The sequence below is a fragment of the Mandrillus leucophaeus genome, unplaced genomic scaffold (assembly GCF_000951045.1).
Source record: "Mandrillus leucophaeus isolate KB7577 unplaced genomic scaffold, Mleu.le_1.0 Scaffold106, whole genome shotgun sequence".
Classification (NCBI taxonomy): Eukaryota; Metazoa; Chordata; class Mammalia; order Primates; family Cercopithecidae; genus Mandrillus; species Mandrillus leucophaeus.
The window spans coordinates 434,223-452,563 of NW_012098765.1; the positions used below are offsets into that span (position 1 = coordinate 434,223).

Sequence of the window (18,341 nt, forward strand, 5' to 3'; positions counted from 1 at the left end):
CTCAGCCACAGTGGGCTAGAGTAACAAGCAGTCTCTTGGGGTCCCTGAGTCCTATGTTCCTGGAGAGCATTTCTGGACCTTCCCTGGACCAGAGTGGAGCCCACTGCCCTGAAGAGTGAGTCCCAGACCTGGCAGCATTCACCACAAGCTGATGGAAGAGCCCCTGGGCTTTAAGTGAACATCAGCAGAGGACAGATGGAATCCCCTGTGGAACAGTGGTGGTGGTGGAGAAAGGGGAAGGAAGAGCCTGAAGGACTTTGCATTGTTTGAGTGCCAGATTAGCCACAGTTGTGTGTGTGTTTGTTTGTTTGTCTGTTTGTTTGTTTGTTTGTTGCGATGGAATCTCATTCTTGTCGCCCAGACTGGAGTGAAATGGCATGATCTCTGATCACCGCAACCTCTGCCTCCCGGGCTCAAGCGATTCTCCTACCTCAGCTTTCCGAGTAGCTGGGATTACAGGCACCCACAACCATGCCTGGCTAATCAGCCACAGTTTTTGACTCCAATCCCTGGCTCCCAGACAGCATTTCTAGACACATCTGAGGCTTGGGAGAACTCACCACTCTGAAGGGAAGGGCCTTGGGCAAGACCCAGTGCGGTGCTTAGGTCTGGCCCAGCACAGTCCCAGTGGTGGTGGCCACAGGGGTGCTTGCATCACCACATTCCCAGTTCCAGGTGGCTCTGCACGAACAGAGAGATTCCATTTGTTTGACACAAATTAAGGGAAAAGAACATGAGTCTTTACCCGGTAATCCAGAAAATTCTTCCAGATCTTATCCAAGATCACCAAGGCGGTACCTATTTAAGTCTGCAAAAACCACAGCATTCTTAGGCTTGGGACCCAAGTGCCTTCAAATACCTAGAAAGCCTTCCCAAGAAGGACAGGCATAAACAAGCCCAGACTACGACATGAAGACTACAATAAATACCTAACTTTTCAGTGACCAGACACCAACAAACACCTATAAGCATCAACACCATCCATGAAAAGACGACCTCACTAAACAAGCTAAATAAGACATCAGGAACCAATCCTGGAGAAACAGAAATATGTGACCTTTCAGACACAGAATTCAAAATAACTGTTTTGAGGAAACTCAAAAGAAATTCAAGACAAAACACAGAAGAAATTCAGAATCCTATCAGATAAATTTAACAAACAGGCTGGGCACAGTGGCTCGTGCCTGTAATCCTAACACTTTGGGAGACAGAGGCCAGAGGATCACTTCAACTCAGGAGTTTGAGACCAGCCTGGGCAACAGAGTGAGACTCTGTCTCTATAAAATAAATAAAATTAAAATGTTAACAAAGAGATTAAAATAATTTAAAACACTCAAGCAGAAATTCTAGAGTTGAAAAAATGCAATTGACATGTTGAAGAATGCAACAGAGCCTCTTAATAGCAGAATTGATCAAGCAGAAGAAAGAATTCATGAGCTTGAAGACAGGCTATTTGAAAACACAGAGGAGACAAAAAAAAAGAAGTATATCTATAAGATCTAGAAAATAGGCTCAAAAGGGTAAATCTAAGAGTTATTGGCCTTAGGCCAGGTACAGTGGCTCACACCTGTAATCCCAGCGCTTTGGGAGGCCGAGGCAGGCGGATCACAAGGTCAGGAGATCAAGACCATCCTGGCTAAAACGGTGAAACCCTGTCTCTACTAAAAATACAAAAACATTAGCCGGGCATGGTGGCAGGTACCTGTAGTCCCAGCTACTCGGGAGGCTGAGGCAGGAGAATGGTGTGAACCAACCCAGGAGGCGGAGCTTGTAGTGAGCGGAGAAGGTGCCACAGAACTCCAGCCAGAGTGACAGAGCAAGACTGTGTCTCCAAAAAAAAAAGGTATTGGCCTTAAAGAGGAGGTAGAGAAAAAGATAGGCACATAAAGTTTATTCAAAGGAATAATATAAGAGAACTTCCCAACCCTAGAGAAAGACATCAACATTCAAATACAAGAAGGTTATAGAACACCAAGCAGATTTAACACAAAGAAGACTACCTCAAGGCATTTAATAATCAAACTCCCTAAGATCAAAGGATCCTAAAAGCAGCAAGAGAAAAGAAACAACATACAATGGAGCTCCAATACATCTGGCAGCAGACTTTTCAGTGGAAACCTTACAGGCCAGGAGAAAGTGTATGGCATATTTAAAGTCCTAAAGGAAAAAATCTTTTACCCTAGAATAGTATATCAGGCAAAAATATCCTTCAAACATGAAGGAGAAATAAAGACCTTCCTAGACAAACAAAAGCTGAGGGATTTCATCAACACCAGACCTGTCCTATGAGAAATGCTAAAGGGAGTTCTTTAATCTGAAAGAAAAGGATGTTAATAATGAAGAAGAAATCACCTAAAGGTACAAAACTCACTGGTAATAGTTAAGTACACAGAATAGTATAACACTGTAATTGTGGTGTATAAACTTCTCTTATGCAGAAAGACTAAATGATGAACCAATCGAAAATCACAACTACATTAACTTTTCAAGACACAGACAGTACAACAAGACATAAAGAGAAACAACAAAACATTAAAAAGTGGGGTGACAAAGCTGAAGTGTAGAGTTTTCCTTTCGCATGTTTGTTTGTTTATGCAGTCAGTGTTAAGTTGTTGTCAGTTTAAAATCATGGTTTTAAGACAATATTTGCAAGCTTCATAATAACCACAAATCAAAAAGCATACAACAAACACACAAAAAATAAAAAGCTAGAAATTAAAGCATACCACCAGAGAAAATCACCTTCACTAAAAGGAAGACAAGAAGAAAGGAAAGAAGAAAGAGAAGACTGCAATAAACAAAAACAGAAAAACAAACAACAAAATGGCAGGAGTAAGTCCCTACTTATCAATAATAACATTGAATGTAAATGGACTAAATTCTCCAAAACAAGACATAGAGTGGCTGAATGGTTGAAAAATAAGACATAATGATCTGTTGCCTACAAGAAACACAGTTCACCCTTAAAGATACATATAGACTGAAGTTAAAGGGATGGAAAAAGATATTCCATGCCAACAGAAACCAAAAACAGAGTAGGAGTAGCTATACTTGCATCAGACAAAATAGATTTTAAGACAAAAACTGTTAGAAGGGACAAAGGAGGTCATTATAAAATGATAAAAGGTTCAATTCAGCAAAAGGATATAACAATTGTAAACATACATGCACCCAAAACTGGAGCACCCAAATATATAAATCAAATATTAGGGAGAGAGACCCCAATACCATAATAGTTGGAGACTTCAACACCCCACTTTCAGCATTAGACAGATCTCCCAGACAGAAAATCAACAAAGAAACATCAGACTTAATCTGAACTATAGAACAAATGTACCTAATAGATATTTACAGAACATTTCATCCAATGGCTGCAAAATACACACTCTTCTCCTCAGTACATGGATCATTCTCAAAAATAGGCTATATATTAGGTCACAAAACAAGTCTTAAAACATTCAAAAAATGGAAATAATATCAAGCATCTTCCCTGACTACAATGGGAAGAGGTATTTCGAAAATCAATAACAAGAGGTATTTTGGAAACTATACAAACACATGGAAATTAAAACAATATGCTCCTAAATGGCCAGTGGGTCAATGAAGAAATTAAGAAGGAAATTGGAAAATTTCTCAAAACAAATAATAATGAAAACACAACATACCAAAACCTGTGGGATATAATGAAAGCAGTACCAAGAGGGAAATTTATAGCTCTAAGTGCCTACATCCAAAAAAGAAAGAGAAGAACTTCAAATAAATAACCTAAAACCTAATGATGCATCTTAAAGAACTAGAAATGCTAATAACCAGAATATATAAGGAGCTCAGACAACTCTATGGAAAAAATCTAATAATCCAATTAAAAGAAGGGCAAAATATCTTAATAGACTTTCTCAAAAGAAGACATATGAATAACAGGCATATGAAAAGGTGCTCGACATCACTGATCATCAGAGAAACGCAAATCAAAACTACAATGAGATATTATCTTGCCCCAGTTAAAATGGCTTTTATTCAAAAGACAGGCAATAACAAATGCTAGCAAGGATATGGAGTAAAGGGAACTCTTGTACACTGTTGGTAGGAATGTAAATTAGTATAACCACTATGAAGAACAGTTTGGAGATTTCTCAAAAAAACTAAAAATAGAACTACCATACAATCCAGCAATCCTACTGCTGGGTATATACCCAAAAGAAAGAAAATCAGTTTATCAAAGAGATATCTGCACTCCCATGTTTGTTACAGAGCTGTTCACAACAGCCAAGATTTGGAAGTAACCTAAGTGTCCATCAACAGATGAATGAATGAAGAAAAGGTGGTACTTATACACAATGGAGTATTATTCAGCCATAATTTAAAAAATGAGATTCTGTCATTTGCAACAATATGGATGGAACTAAGTAAGGGTCATCATGTTAAGTGAAATAAACCAGGCACAGGAAGACAAACATCACATGTTCTCACTTATTTGTGGGATCTAAAAATCAAAACAATTGAACTCATGGAGATAAAGAAGAGAAGGATGGTTCCCAGAAACTAGGAAGGGTAGTGGCAGGATAGGGGAGAGGTGGGGATGGTTAATGTTATAAAAAATATATATAGAAAGAATGAATAAGACCTACTATTCAATAGCACAAGGGGATTATAGTCAACAATAATTTAATTATACATTTTAAAGTAACTAAAAGAATATAATTGGATTGTTTGTAACACAAAGGATAAATGCTTGAGGGGATGGATACCCAATTTTTCATGATGCGATTATTATATAGTGCATACCTGTACTAAAATGTCTCATGTACCCCATAAATATATACACCTACTATGTACCCACAAAAATTAAAAATTTAAAAAAAAATTCCCCATTGCTCCCTGCCCCCAGATCTTGATAATGACTAATCTACTTTCTGTCTCTGAATTTACCTATTCTTGATTTTTCATATAAATAGCATCATACACATATGTCACTTTGTTTCTGGCTTATTTCGCTTAGCATAATGTTTCCAAGGTCCATCTATGTTGCAGCATACGTCAGAGCTTCACTCCATTTTAAGGCTGACTGACATTCTGTTGTATGTATCACCATATGTGTTGATTCATTCATGTGTTGATGGACACTTGGGTTGTTTCTACATTTTACCTATTGTGAATAATGCTGCAATGAACATTCGCATGCAAGTATCTGTTTGAGTCCCTGTTTTCAATTCTTTGGACATATACCTAACAATTAAATTGCTATTTCATATGATAATTCTGTGTTTAGCTTTTTGAGGAACAGCCAAGCCATTTCCCACAGTGACTGTGCCATTTTATAATCCTACCAGCAATGTGTGAGGATTCCAGCTTCTCCACATATTGCCAACGTATCTTATCTAACATTTTAAATGAATTGTAGCAATTGTTGTATGTGCGGTGTGGGGTCTTACTGTGGTTTTGATTTGCATTTCACTAGTGACTATTGATGCTAAGTGTCTTTTCATGTGCTTATTGACTATTTGTATATCATTTAGAGAAACGTCCATCGGAGTCCCTTGCCCATTTGTAATCAGGTTTTTGGGGTTTTGTTATTGAGTTGTAGCAGTTCTTTATATTTTCTGGACATAAAACTTTATTCATATAATGGTCTGCAAATTTTTTTCTACCATTTAGTGGGTGATCTTTTCACTTTCTTGATAATGTCCTTTGATGTACAAATGGTTTTCATCTTGATAAAGTCCAGTTTATTTTTCCTTTTGTTGTTCATGTTTTTGTGTCATATCTAAAAAGTCCATTGCCACATCTGAGGTCATAAAGATTTATCCTTGTGTTTTCTTCTATGAGTTTCTTATGGTTTTAGCTTTTATACTTAACTCATTAATCTGTTTTGAGTTAATTTTTGAATATGGTGAGAAATAGAGCTCCAAAATTTCATTTCTTTGCAGGTGGTTATCCAATTGTCCCAGCACCATTATTTGAAAAGATTATTCTTCCCCTATTCAGTTAACTTGGCACCTGTATTAATTGGGGTCCTCAGAGAGACAGAGACAACAGGATAGAGATACAGTTGTAGACATAGAAATAGATGTAGATATACAAGGGGGATTTGTTAGAGGAATTGCCTTGTGTGAATACGGAGGCTGAGAAGTCCCATGATTAGCCAGTTGCATGCTGGAAAACCAGGGAAGCTGGCAACATGGTACAGTTCTGACCAAAGAAGCCATGGTGTACTCTCAGTCTGTGGCCGAAGGCCAAAGAACCTGGAGTTCTAATGCCCAAGGGCAAAAGGAAAAGGGCGTCCCAGCTCCAGGAGAGACAGAGAATTCACCATCCCTCTGCCTTTGTGCTCTATCCAGGCCCTCAACCAAGTGGATGGTGCCTACCCACAGTGAGTGAGGGCAGCTCTTCCTTACTGAGTTCACTGACTCCAATGCCAGTCTCTCCGGGAAACACCCTGACAGTCATACCCAGATACAAGGCTTTACCAGCTATGAGAGTGTCTCTTAATTCAGGCAAATTGACACCTAAAAAACCACAGCACCCTTGTCAAAGATCAAGTGACTAAATGTGAGGGTTTACGTCCAGACTCTCAAGTCTAATCCACTGGTATAAGTGTATCTTTATGCCAGTTCCACACTCTTCAGATTACAGTAACTTTGTAGTAAGTTTTCTTTTTTAAAAATATGTGCATATTCATATTTTGCTATTCTGATGTATTGCACTGTGGTAAAGTCAAGGCCTTCAGTGCATTCGTCACTGGAGCAAGGCACACTCTACCCACCACATAGTAAGTTTTCAGATAAGGAAATGTGAGTCCTGGCTGGGCGCGGTGGTTCACGCCTGTAACCCCAGAACTTTCGGAGGCTGAGGCAGGCGGATCACCTGAGGTTAGGAGTTCAAGGTCAGCCTGACCAACATAAAGAAACCCCGTCTCTACTAAAAATACAAAAAATTAGCCAGGTGTGGTGGCGCATGACTGTAATTCCAGCTACTCGGGGGGCTGAAGCAGGAGAATCACTTGAACCCAGGAGGCGGAGGTTGAGGTGAGCCGAGATCGTGCCATTGTACTCCACTCTCAAAAAAAAAAAAGAGAGAGAGAGAAAGAAAGAAAGAGAAAGGTGAGTCCTCCAATTTTCTTTTTCAAGATTGTTTTAGCTATTCTATCTGTCTTTATTTTTTGTTAATGTATTTCAATAGTTCTTACTGGGGACCATTCCCTGACCTGCTTCCAGGGGAATCTGACAATCTGGAGACCTTTTTAGGAACTTGAACCAAGTAGAAAAAAATCTTCTTTTTTTTTAATTTATTTTTTAAGACTGAGTTTTGCTCTGGTCGCCCAGGCTGGAATGCGATGGCACAATCTTGGCTCACTGCAACCTCCGCCTCCTGGGTTCAAGTGATTCTCCTGCCTCAGCCTCCAGAGTAGCTGGGATTACAGGTGCCTGCCACCATGCCCAGCTAATTTTTGTATTTTTAGTAGAGATGAGGTTTCGCCATGCTGGCCAGGCTGGTCTTGAACTCCTAACCTCAGGTGATCCACCTGCCTCGGCCTCCCAAAGCGCTGGGATTACAGACGTGAGCCACTGCACCCAGCCAATATCCTCATTTTATTTGCTGAGTTGCTTTGTTAAAGTGTGAGTTGCCTGCCATGAACGAATGAAGAGACATTTGAAGCACCCACCGGCATGACGATGCACACCACCTTCTCTCTCCCCCTGTCCTGTGCCCTCAGGCCCTCTTCACCCAGGCCCAGGTGGCCCCACCCAGTGGCCTCCACAAATAGATTCCTCCTCAAGCTGACCCACAGGCCTTCCTTCCAGCAAGTGACTCACCTGCAACCTCCTCCACACAACTGAGCTAGCGGTTCTCAGTCCTTCTCTGAGGTCCCCCAGGAAGGGTGATGATCTCATGTAGGTTCACTCGCATTAGGTGACACATTCTCACAAACAAACTGGTCTGTGCGCTAAAGCACACAGCCACAGCTCCTGAGGATGTTTTGCCATTGCCATGTGTTGTTTGTCATGAGATGAGAGGTAAGAAAACAACATTTCACATCATGATTTAGCTCTAAATGACTTTTTTAATTGTATTTTTTTAATTGACACCTAATCATTGTACATATTTATGGGTCCATAGCGAATTGATACATATAAGGTATAGTGATCAGGTCATGGTGATTAGCATATTCATCATCTCAAACATTTAGCATTTCGTTGTGTTGGGAACATTCAATATCCTCTTTCTAGCTACTTGGAACTATATATTATAGTTAATTATAGTCAGGCCGGTTGCAGTGGGTCACACCTATAATCTCAGCACTTTGGAAGGGCAAGACAGGAGGACTGCTTGAGCCCAGGAGTTCAAGACCAGCCTGACCAACATAATGAGATCAGTCTCTACAAAAAAATCAAAACACTTGGCTGGGCATGGTGGCTCATGCCTCTAATCCTAGCACTTTGGGAGGCCTAGGTGGGAGGATCACTTGAGCTCAGGAGTTCAAGGCCACCCTTGGCAACATAGTGAGATCCTGTCTCTTTATTTAAAAAAAAAAAAAAAAAAATTGAAAAATAAAACAAAAAATTAGCCAGGCGTGGTGGCGTGCACCTATAGTTCCAGCTACATGGGAGACTGAGGCAGGAGTATCACTTGATTGCAGGGGGTTGAGGCTGCAGTGTACTCCAGATCCTGTCTCAAAAAAAAAAAAAAAAAAAAATCTATAGTCATCCTACAGTGATATAGAACATTAGAACTTATTCCTCCTCCTATCTAGCTGTTTTTTTTTTTTTTTTAAAGACGGAGTCTCACTCTGTCGCCAGGCTGGAATGCAACAGCGCAATCTCGGCTCACTGCAGCCTCTGCCTCCCAGGTTCAAATGATTCTCCTGCCTCAGCCTCCCAAGTAGCTGGGATTACAGGCGCCCGCCACCACGCCTGGCTAATTTGTTGTATTTTTAGTACAAATGAGGTTTCACCATGTTGGCCAGGATGGTCTCTATCTCTTGACCTCATGATCCACCTGCCTCGGCCTCCCAAAGTTCTGGGATTACAGGCGTGAGGCACCGTGCCCGGCCTATCTATGTGTAATTTTATATCCTTTAACACATCTTTCCCTGTCCCTCCCTTCCTCTACCCTTCCCAGCCTCTGGTATCCTCTGTTCTACCTTTTCCTTCCATGAGATCAACTGGTTTTAGGTTCCATATATTAGTAAGAACATGTGGTGTTTAACTTTCTGTTCCTAGACCAGTTCCATTCATGTTGCCACACGTGACAAGATTTCATTCTCAAGCCCCCAAAGACACCTCACTGGGCCTTTGTTTTTTTGTTTTGTTTTGTTTTTGTTTTTGTTTTTGTTTTTCAAACCTCTGGGACAGATGGCTCCTTCTGAGGCAGCCCATCCCCCTGGTGGACAGTTCTCTCGAATCTTGACAGAAGTCCTCTGGACAACTCATGTCCTCTCCCTGGGCTTATCCTGCACTGCATGGAGCTAGGCAGCCTGGGGACCCTTAATGAACAGGACCTGGCGTGAGCTGACCTTGAAGCCTGGAGGTCAGAGCCCACGTCTGCCCACAGGTCAGGGTCAGCTCACATCATGTGGACCCTGGTCAGCCTCCCTGGGGTGGCCCTTGACAAGGCTGCAGGTCTCATCTTGCCCTCCAGGGGGAGACATTGCACACAGACAAAACTCAGGAAACGGATTCCCCTGGTCATGAGCCGGGCTTTGCTAAGGAGGCGAAGGTAGAGCCCACTTTCCATCCCTTGCTCCAAAACACCCTTCCTGGCCCTCCCATGTACCTGCTCTGTCCCTTCCTGGGTCCTCTGAGGACCCTGTTCTGTGAGGGGTCCCTGTGCAGCTCCCCATTCCCTCCTAGTACCACCCGTGGGGAAGGTGCGGTGACCACAAGACAATCAGCCTCGCAGAGGACAGAGACCACCCAGGATGGTCAGGGAGAACATGGACAGGCCCTGAGCGTCAGCTCAGCCAACAGACACAGAGAGGGAGGGTCCCCCTGAAGCCTTCCCCAAGGACAGTAGAGCCCAGACCCACCCAGAGTCATCACAGTCCTCTCTTCCCAGGATCCACAGGACACCTCCCCCTCCATATCCAGGAGCTGCAGCTCCACCTGAGACCCCTGGGCCTGGGTCTCTGTCCCTGGGTCAGAGGCCAGGCTGGTGACACTAGAGACAGAAGGCTGGTCCCTCCCCAGTCATACCCCAGTGAGCCCCTTTCTATCCCCCAGAGCCACCTCTGTCACCTTCCTGCTGGGTGTCTTCCTACCTTCCCAGAGCGCTGGAGAGCATGGGGAAACCTGGAAGCTCACTGTGTCGCAAAGAAAATAATTACCACATTTGGATATGCCAGGGTTTTCTGTGTGCTGCTGACAGACCCATAGCCAGGACACAATAGAGGTCAGTGCTGGAGAGGGGGGATCCTCCTCCCCTGATGAGGACAGAGGTCCCGTCAGCCTTGATTCTCAAAGTGTGGCCTGGGAAACCAAAATGTAGACAGAAAGAAAAGAGAAAGTAAGGACAAAGGGGCAGGAACGAAGAAACAGAGCCTCCTGGGCAAACCCCGCCCCAGCACACATCATCAGACAAAGCTCCCGGCCCCAGGGAGGAGGCTCAGCAGAGAGGGTAGAAAACAGCAGAGCTGACAGTCACAGCAGCCCTGCCCGAAGCATTCCTGGAGCCCAAGCTCTCCTCCACAGGTGAAGACAGGGCCAGTAGCAGACACCATGGGGCACCTCTCAACCCCACTTCACAGAGTGCGTGTCCCCTGGCAGGGGCTTCTGCTCACAGGTGAGGGGAAGACTCCCTGGGAAGGGGTGGAAGGAGGGTGCACAGAGAATGGCTAGGGTCCCCTGGGGAGGATGGGGCTCTGCAAGGGGAAAGAGGGCTTCTCTTGGAGCCAAATAGAAGAGAGGCCATGAAAGAGGGATAGAGATCATAGAAGGAAAGTCTCAGCGATCTGAAACTGTTAGTGAAGAAACGATCTCCCATTTTTTACCTTTTCCAAGTGAATCTTCAATGAGCAATAAATTTCAAAAACGGATGACAATAATCACAATTTAAGTCAGTGTGACAATTAAGGAAAACATTTTAAAAGGGGCATTAAACAGAGCCCTGAGCCACCAACCTCAGATATTGGCAATAAACCCCAGGATGTGAAGGGCCCTGGCAACACTCAGGAACTCATCCACAGGAGTCTGCAGCCTGTCCCAGGCACTGGGGTGCAGCCAACATCACACAAATCCCTGCCGTCACAGAGCTCACGCTCTCATGAGTGGGGAAGACAGACACACAAAGAGATCTAGAATGTGAGGTCAGGGGTAGACAAGAGCCCTGGAGGGAACAGAGCAGAAAAAGGTCAGAAAGAGAAGACCCAGGGTCTCTAGGGGAGATGTCAGGGACAGGATCTCCCAAGAACACCCTGATGTAAGCAGGATCTGAGGGCAGTGGGGAGGGAGCCATGCAGATCCCTGGGGAAGAGCATTCCAGGGAAATGACAAGGTCAGAGGCAGTAAGAGAATGGGAGTCACACTGCTGTCCTTGACCCAGTAGGACACACACACTTCAAGGTGGAGGGGTGAAGAGACCTGCTCAGGACCCAGGGCCCCGTTTTTCCACCCTAATGCATAGGTCCCAATATTGACCGATGCTCTCTCCTCTCTCCTAGCCTCACTTCTAACCTTCTGGAGCCCGCCCACCACTGCCCAGCTCACTATTGAATCCAGGCCGTTCAATATCGCAGAGGGGAAGGAGGTTCTTCTACTCGCCCACAATCTGCCCCAGAATCTTATTGGCTACAACTGGTACAAAGGGGAAAGAGTGGATGCCAAACGTCTAATTGTAGCATATGTAATAGGAACTCAACAAACTACCCCAGGGCCCGCACACAGCGGTCGAGAGATAATATACTCCAATGCATCCCTGCTGATCCAGAACGTCACCCAGAATGACACAGGATCCTACACCCTACAAGTCATAAAGGAAGATCTTGTGAATGAAGAAGCAACTGGCCAGTTCCGGGTATATCGTGAGTGATTCCCCATGACCTCTGGGTGATGGGGGGTTAGTTCTACTTCACACACACGGGATTGTCAGGCCTGGGTTGTGCCTGTGTCCCCCTCTGTATTACACCCCACGTTAAGGTTTGAGCATTTAGTGCAGGACACACACTAAGGGATAGACACCAAAATATCAAATTTCTTACTCCGGAGTCCTGATTCTGCAGACACTTGCTTCAGAGGAAGGACAGTCTGATGTGGGTAACTTATCGAGGGGAGACCAGTCTCAGTGTAGCCCCCCGGGACCCTCCTGGTGAACATGTCCCTAAGAAAGACCCAGTAGGACTCAGTCAGGGTCTGGCCTGAGGGGCCTTCTGGGATCCTCACAGACAAGCTCAGCCCTGGGAATCCCCTGCTCCAAAACACTATCCCAAGGTTCTCGACTCCTGGTGACCCTGAGGAGCCTGGGCCAGTGCTAGATTGTGGCCTCCTGGGCAGGGCTGACTGGGAACAAGAATTTGAGTTATCCGAGGGCTGTGGCTCCTGGAGCTGGTAACTAGCCAGGGTTCAGGCACTAGAGCCTCATTTGGGCAAGGACAGAGCCTCATCCTTCACCTTAGTCTCTGCCTGGAGAGGACAGATGCACAAGCTCCCCAGGCAATCAGCCAACTGCCCTGGGGGCTTAGGAGATGCTATAGGAAGTTCAGCATCCCCAGGAGGAGGAACACAGAGACAGAATGCTCCTGAAAGCTCCTTGTCCATGAGGGATCAGGCTGAGAGGCACTCTCATGGAATCCAACAATAATAGATGCTGTGGCCGGGCGCGGTGGCTCACGCCTGTAATCCCAGCACTTTGGGAGGCCGAGGTGGACGGACTCTGAGGTCAGGAGTTCAAGACCAGCCTGACCAACATGGTGAAACCCCATCTCTATTAAAAATACAAAAAAAAAAATTAGCCGGGCGTGGTGGTGCGTGCCTGTAATCCCAGCTACTTGGGAGGCTGAGGTGGGAGAATCACTTGAACCCAGGAGGCAGAGGTTGCAGTGAACCAAGATCATGCCTCTGTGCTCCAGCCCGGGAGACAGAGCAAGACTCTATCTTTTTTCTTTTTTTTTTTTTTTCCTGAGACGGAGTCTCACTCTGTCGCCCGGGCTGGAGTATAGTGGCGCAACCTCGGCTCACTGCAAGCTCCGCCTCCCGGGTTCATGCCATTCTCCTACCTCAACCTCCGGAGTAGCTGGGACTACAGGCACTGGCCACCGCGCCCGCCTAATTTTTTTGTATTTTATTAGTAAAGATGGGGTTTCACCGTGTTAGCCAGGATGGTCTGGATCTCCTGACCTCATGATTCACCCACCTCGGCCTCCCAAAGTGCTGGGATTACAGGTGTCAGCCACCACGCCCAGCCGAGACTCTATCTCAAAAAAAAAAAAATGTTCAGGCCTATCCCCTCAGACCCACACCCCTGCTCCCTGGACTTGAAATCCTGTGTTTCCTGATGTGTTGGTGTCACTCCCACAGGAGGATAAAGGAAAGGACTTTGCTTTCTCTCCCCACTCACACCCTGTACCAGCCAGGGCCCAACAAGAAACACACACTCACTCAGTAGTTCTCTCATTAATGAATGAATGATTGAATGATCCATAACCTCTTTAGAAACTGGATCTGGTTGCAGAATCCTGGGAGGTTCTTGCCATGCCAGATCCCCATCCTTCCAGGGTCTGAGACCCATGTTCCATCCCCTGACCGTCTGCCCCAAAGCCACCCCAAGTACCACATTTCATGTGACTCTGGGGCTGCTCGGCTGTGGGAAGGTTTTCAGGGCTCCCTGGTCTTAGTTCTGGGACACCAGAGGCTCCTGGTTGCTGGGGTCTCTGAGATCACTGTAGCCCCCACTGCTCACTATCATGGGCATCTCTGACTCTCTCTCTGCTCCTCCATGTCCTCATTTTCCTCTCCTTTTATCCCAGCTGAACTGCACAGTTTCCTCCACCCTTAGGCCTTTCCCAGACACTCCCTCTAACAAGGCTGACTGTCCTGTTCCCTTTCCGCTCACACTGTGGCCGGGCCCACGTCCTAGGCAGTAGGGAAGGCACAGAAATCAACCCGGAGCAGCCGCCCCTGCCAGGTCCATCACGAGCCACTGTCCCCAGCTCACCAGGAGAACGAGCTTCCACTGTGTTCCCATCCAGGGCTCTTTCCCTCAGTGAGGCCAACATGAGTCCCGGAACAGACCACAGGACAGGGACGAGCAACTCCTCCATGCATCTCTACACTGACTCACCAGGGGATCAGAGGCAGAAGGACAGGTCTGCAGTCCCCAGAGCCCATGGGCTCATTTCACCCATTTGACTCCCAACTCCATCCCTGTCCTGCTGTGGGCTCACATCCTCTACTGGTTCCTGGGACCTTCCCCAGGTGGAACTGTCCAGGCAGGTGCTGTCTGATGGGTTTGCTGCCCATTCCACATATATCTGTGTCCTCGTGATGACACCATTGTCATAAGGTGGAATCTCTCGGACAGGGAGATGCATTAGCCACTAGTGTCTCACTTAGACTCTGCCCAATTTGGATGAATTTGTTCAAACTCTAGTTGTGTTTCCTGAGGTTGAGAGAAAAGGAAGAAAGTATTTTACATGATTGTTTTGGGTTCCTCTTCTTTTTACCTGAATTTCCACAGGAATTTGTAACATAGAACTCTTTCTAAATTTACTAACATAACATACATCACTTCTCCTCATATGGCATCGTTTCTCTCTTAATGCAATTGAGAACCCTCAGATATCCTTTCTGACAAGTTCTGTCTTCCTAACAGGACCCAGGAGTCCCTTCTGCCCTGGGAGTCACTGATTTCAAACTGACTTCAGCATCTTTCTTTAATCATAACATGATCCTACCGGACTTCAGAGCTTGGTTTAAGAGTTTATCATGCTCTCTAGAGAAATATTTCTCTTAGTAGTTGGTGTTAGATCCAGAGTATTAATAACAATTTTCACAAATGGAATAATCTAACTTCTCAAATTTATATCCCAGATCTACCAAACACACACGGTCCATGAGGGTCAGATTTTCAGCAAGTTCATGCTCCTTCCATTCCACTAGTCAGTTATTCTGCATTTGCAAAAAACCCACATATTTCAGAAAAGATCCACAGTGCTGTCACCTGCCCTTTTCAGGGGGAGAAGGGACATTAAAAACCAAAGTCAAGGAACATAGTTATGCTGTTAAATCCAGGCAGCTCCTGCCTGTCACCCTCACTCTTTTCTAGATCATTCCTTGGACTCTGCTCTATCTTTGGGAGTCACTGGCTCAAGTCAGTCATCATTAAACATCTGGGAAAAACTGCCCCACCTTGTGGTTCCACTGCCTGACGACTGAGCTGACCTTCAGGCTTGCCGCTGGTGTTCCCTGTGTTATTTCTGCTGAAATGTAGAGTCCCAGGCCAGGCTGCACAGTATCCTCAGGGTTTAAGGACAATGGGAAGTCCCATCATTACCCATCTCTAGGATGTCCTTAGACAGGGAAGCTGCAGAGAAAACACACCTAGTGGGGCAAAGTAGGACTGTGAAGCTGGAAGAGAGCCAGCACTTGCACATTCCAGGTGAGGACCCACAGGTGGGCCAGGCAGTCATCAGCCAGTCAGGGAAGGACCAGAAGTGGCGGGGGCTATGACTTCCAGTCCTGGGTCTGTCCACGACCCAACACTGCTGCTCAGTTCACACTTGAGAAAGTCTGTGCTTCTCTCACACAAAGCAGGCGGTCTCACGGTCTCTGAGCCCTCAGATCATCGTGCATCTGTCTTGTGAAACACACACTTGCCGTGGGCTTTTAAAGACTCAGGTTGGCTGAGAGGTGGGGAGATGCCAACTCTGAAAAATGCCTGGCCGGAATCCCAGCACTTTGGGAGGCCGAGGCGGGCGGATCACGAGGTCAGGAGATCGAGACCATCCTGGCTAATGGTGAAACCCTGTCTCTACCAAAAATACAAAAAATTAGTCGGGCATGGTGGCACGCACCTGTAGACCCAGTTACTCAGGAGGCTGAGGCAGGAGAATCACTTGAACCAAGGAGGAAGAGGTTGCAGTGAGCCAAGATCGTGCCACTGCACCCCAGCCTCAGCAGCAAAGCGAGACTCCGCCTCAAAAAAAAAAGAAAGAAAGAAAAATGCCCAGCCAGGCACGGTGGCTCACATTTGTAATCCCAGCACTTTGGGAGGCCGAGTCAGGCGGATTGCCAGAGCTCAGGAGTTCGAGACCAGCCTGGGCAACACAGTGAAAGCCCGTCGGGCATGGTGGCATGTGCCTATAATCCCAGTTACTTGGGAGGCTGAGGCAGGAGAATTGCTTGAACCCAGGAGGTGGAGGTTGCAGTAAGCCGAGATCACACCACTGCACTCCAGCCTGGGCAACAGAGCCAGCCTCTGTCTCCAAAAAAAAAAAAGAGAGAAAAGAAAAATGCCTGTGGAGGAATCAAAGGTGTCACACAGGGCAATCTTCTCTCTGTTATCTGTACAGCGGAGCTGCCCAAGCCCTACATCGCCATCAACAACTCCAACCCCGTGGAGGACAAGGATGCTGTGACCTTCACCTGTGAATCTGAGGCTCAGGACACAACCTACCTGTGGTGGGTAAACAATCAGAGCCTCCCGGTCAGTTCCAGGCTGCAGCTCTCCAATGGCAATAAGATCCTCACTCTACTCAGTGTCTTAAGGAATGACACAGGACCCTATGAGTGTGAAATACAGAACCCAGTGAGTGCCAACCGCAGTGACCCAGTCACCTTGAATGTCACCTGTGAGTATTTTCTGTTCCTCTGTGGCCCAGGCCGCCAGCCCAAATTCACGCACCCAGAGGCCGGGCCTCTCAGTCCCTCTCAGGTCTAAGGATGCAGACCCTTAACTCTAGACACCCAGGCTGGCCATGACTTCCTGTCCCAAGCAAACCTCGGCAGTCCCAGCCTGGACCAAGAATAGGAGGGGAGGGGCTGCTCCTATCCTGGGAGGCTCAGGGTCTGCAGCCTGTGATGGAAGAAACAGGTGAATGTCTCAGACCCAGACTCAGTGGACACAGCGGAGGTTTGGTTGGGACTTCAGGGTTGTGACTTGGTAGAGAGGAACACTGTGGCCCTTCTCCAGACCAGGAGCTTCCCTTTCCCTCTGATGACATCACCTGTGGCTTTATTTTCTTTGCTCCAGATGGCCCAGACACCCCCACCATTTCCCCTTCAGACACCTATTACCGTCCAGGGGCAAACCTCAGCCTCTCCTGCTCTGCGGCCTCTAACCCACCTGCACAATATTCCTGGCTTATTAATGGAACATTCCAGCAAAGCGCACAAGAGCTGTTTATCCCCAACATCACTGTGAATAATAGTGGATCCTATACCTGCCACGCCAGTAACTCAGTCACTGGCCGCAACAGGACCACAGTCAAGATGATCATAGTCTCTGGTAAGTAATCCCTGGGGCATCGACATTAAGCTCTGGGGTACAAGCTCTCTGGTTTTCAAATAGGAGCAGAGAAGAAATTTTCTTTTCCAGCCTGTATCCAACAGGCAAAACAAGTCCAAATTCTCCCCTGAACCCTCTCAATTCATCTCTGCCGACTCTCTTCCCTTTGTTTTTCTGATTTCTCACAGCTGAACTTAGGTCCAGCCTGGAATGTGGGGAGGGGGTTCTCTCAGTCCCAGAAAGCCCCATGCAGCAGGAGGGACTTCACAGAGGGGAAAGCAGAAAGGGTCCTCAAGGTCAAGTTGCTTCTGTCACTGACATGTCCCCCTCTGTAACTTCTTGGCCTTCTTTTACCTACTCCATGAGATATAAGGAATATGTGAGGTTTTAAAACAGGCTCACATTAGTTTTCCCTAAATGAGAGAAGGAAATGCCCTTCATCAGCGATGAGCAGCTCAGACTTTGCTCCCTGCTCTACTCCCAGCTTGCCCGGTGATTGGCTCTGCCCTGACTCCATGTGGGGTAGGACGCAGGTGTGTGGAGAAGGTGGCCAGGTGGCCTGTCGTGAATCCAGCTAAATCAAAATGGCAGTCAATGGCTGGGTGTGGTGGCTCATGCCTGCAATCCCAGCACTTCGGAAGGCCGAGGTAGGAGGATCACCTGACATTAGGAGTTCGAGACCAGCCTGACCAACATGGCAAAAACTCCATCTCTACTAAAAATATTTAAAAAAAAAAAATTAACCAGGCATGGTTGTACGTGCCTGTAATCCCAGTCACTAGGGAGGCTGAGGCACAAGAATCACTTCAACCTGGGAGGCAGAGGTTTCAATGAGCCGAGATGGCGCCACTGCACTCCAGCCCAGACAACAGAGAGAGACTCTGTCTCAAAAAAAAAAAAAAAAA

General features: G+C 46.3%; 1 protein-coding gene across 6 annotated transcripts in view; it reads left to right on the forward strand.

The window, feature by feature from the left end:
• The first annotated feature begins 10,576 nt into the window (after window positions 1–10,576).
• LOC105541640 (carcinoembryonic antigen-related cell adhesion molecule 1) overlaps window positions 10,577–18,341 on the forward strand; it is a 21,308-nt gene continuing 13,543 nt past the window's right edge. For 5 of the 6 annotated variants that reach the window (XM_011982763.1, XM_011982773.1, XM_011982798.1 and 2 more), the window contains exons 1-4: window positions 10,577–10,779; window positions 11,657–12,016; window positions 16,502–16,780; window positions 17,182–17,436. In XM_011982763.1, the coding sequence (XP_011838153.1) occupies window positions 10,716–10,779; window positions 11,657–12,016; window positions 16,502–16,780; window positions 17,182–17,436 (958 nt within the window). In that variant the 5' untranslated portion in view covers window positions 10,577–10,715. Of the gene's footprint in view, window positions 10,780–11,656; window positions 12,017–16,501; window positions 16,781–17,181; window positions 17,441–18,341 lie in introns of all 6 variants that reach the window. The other variant, XM_011982788.1, reaches the window with a different exon arrangement.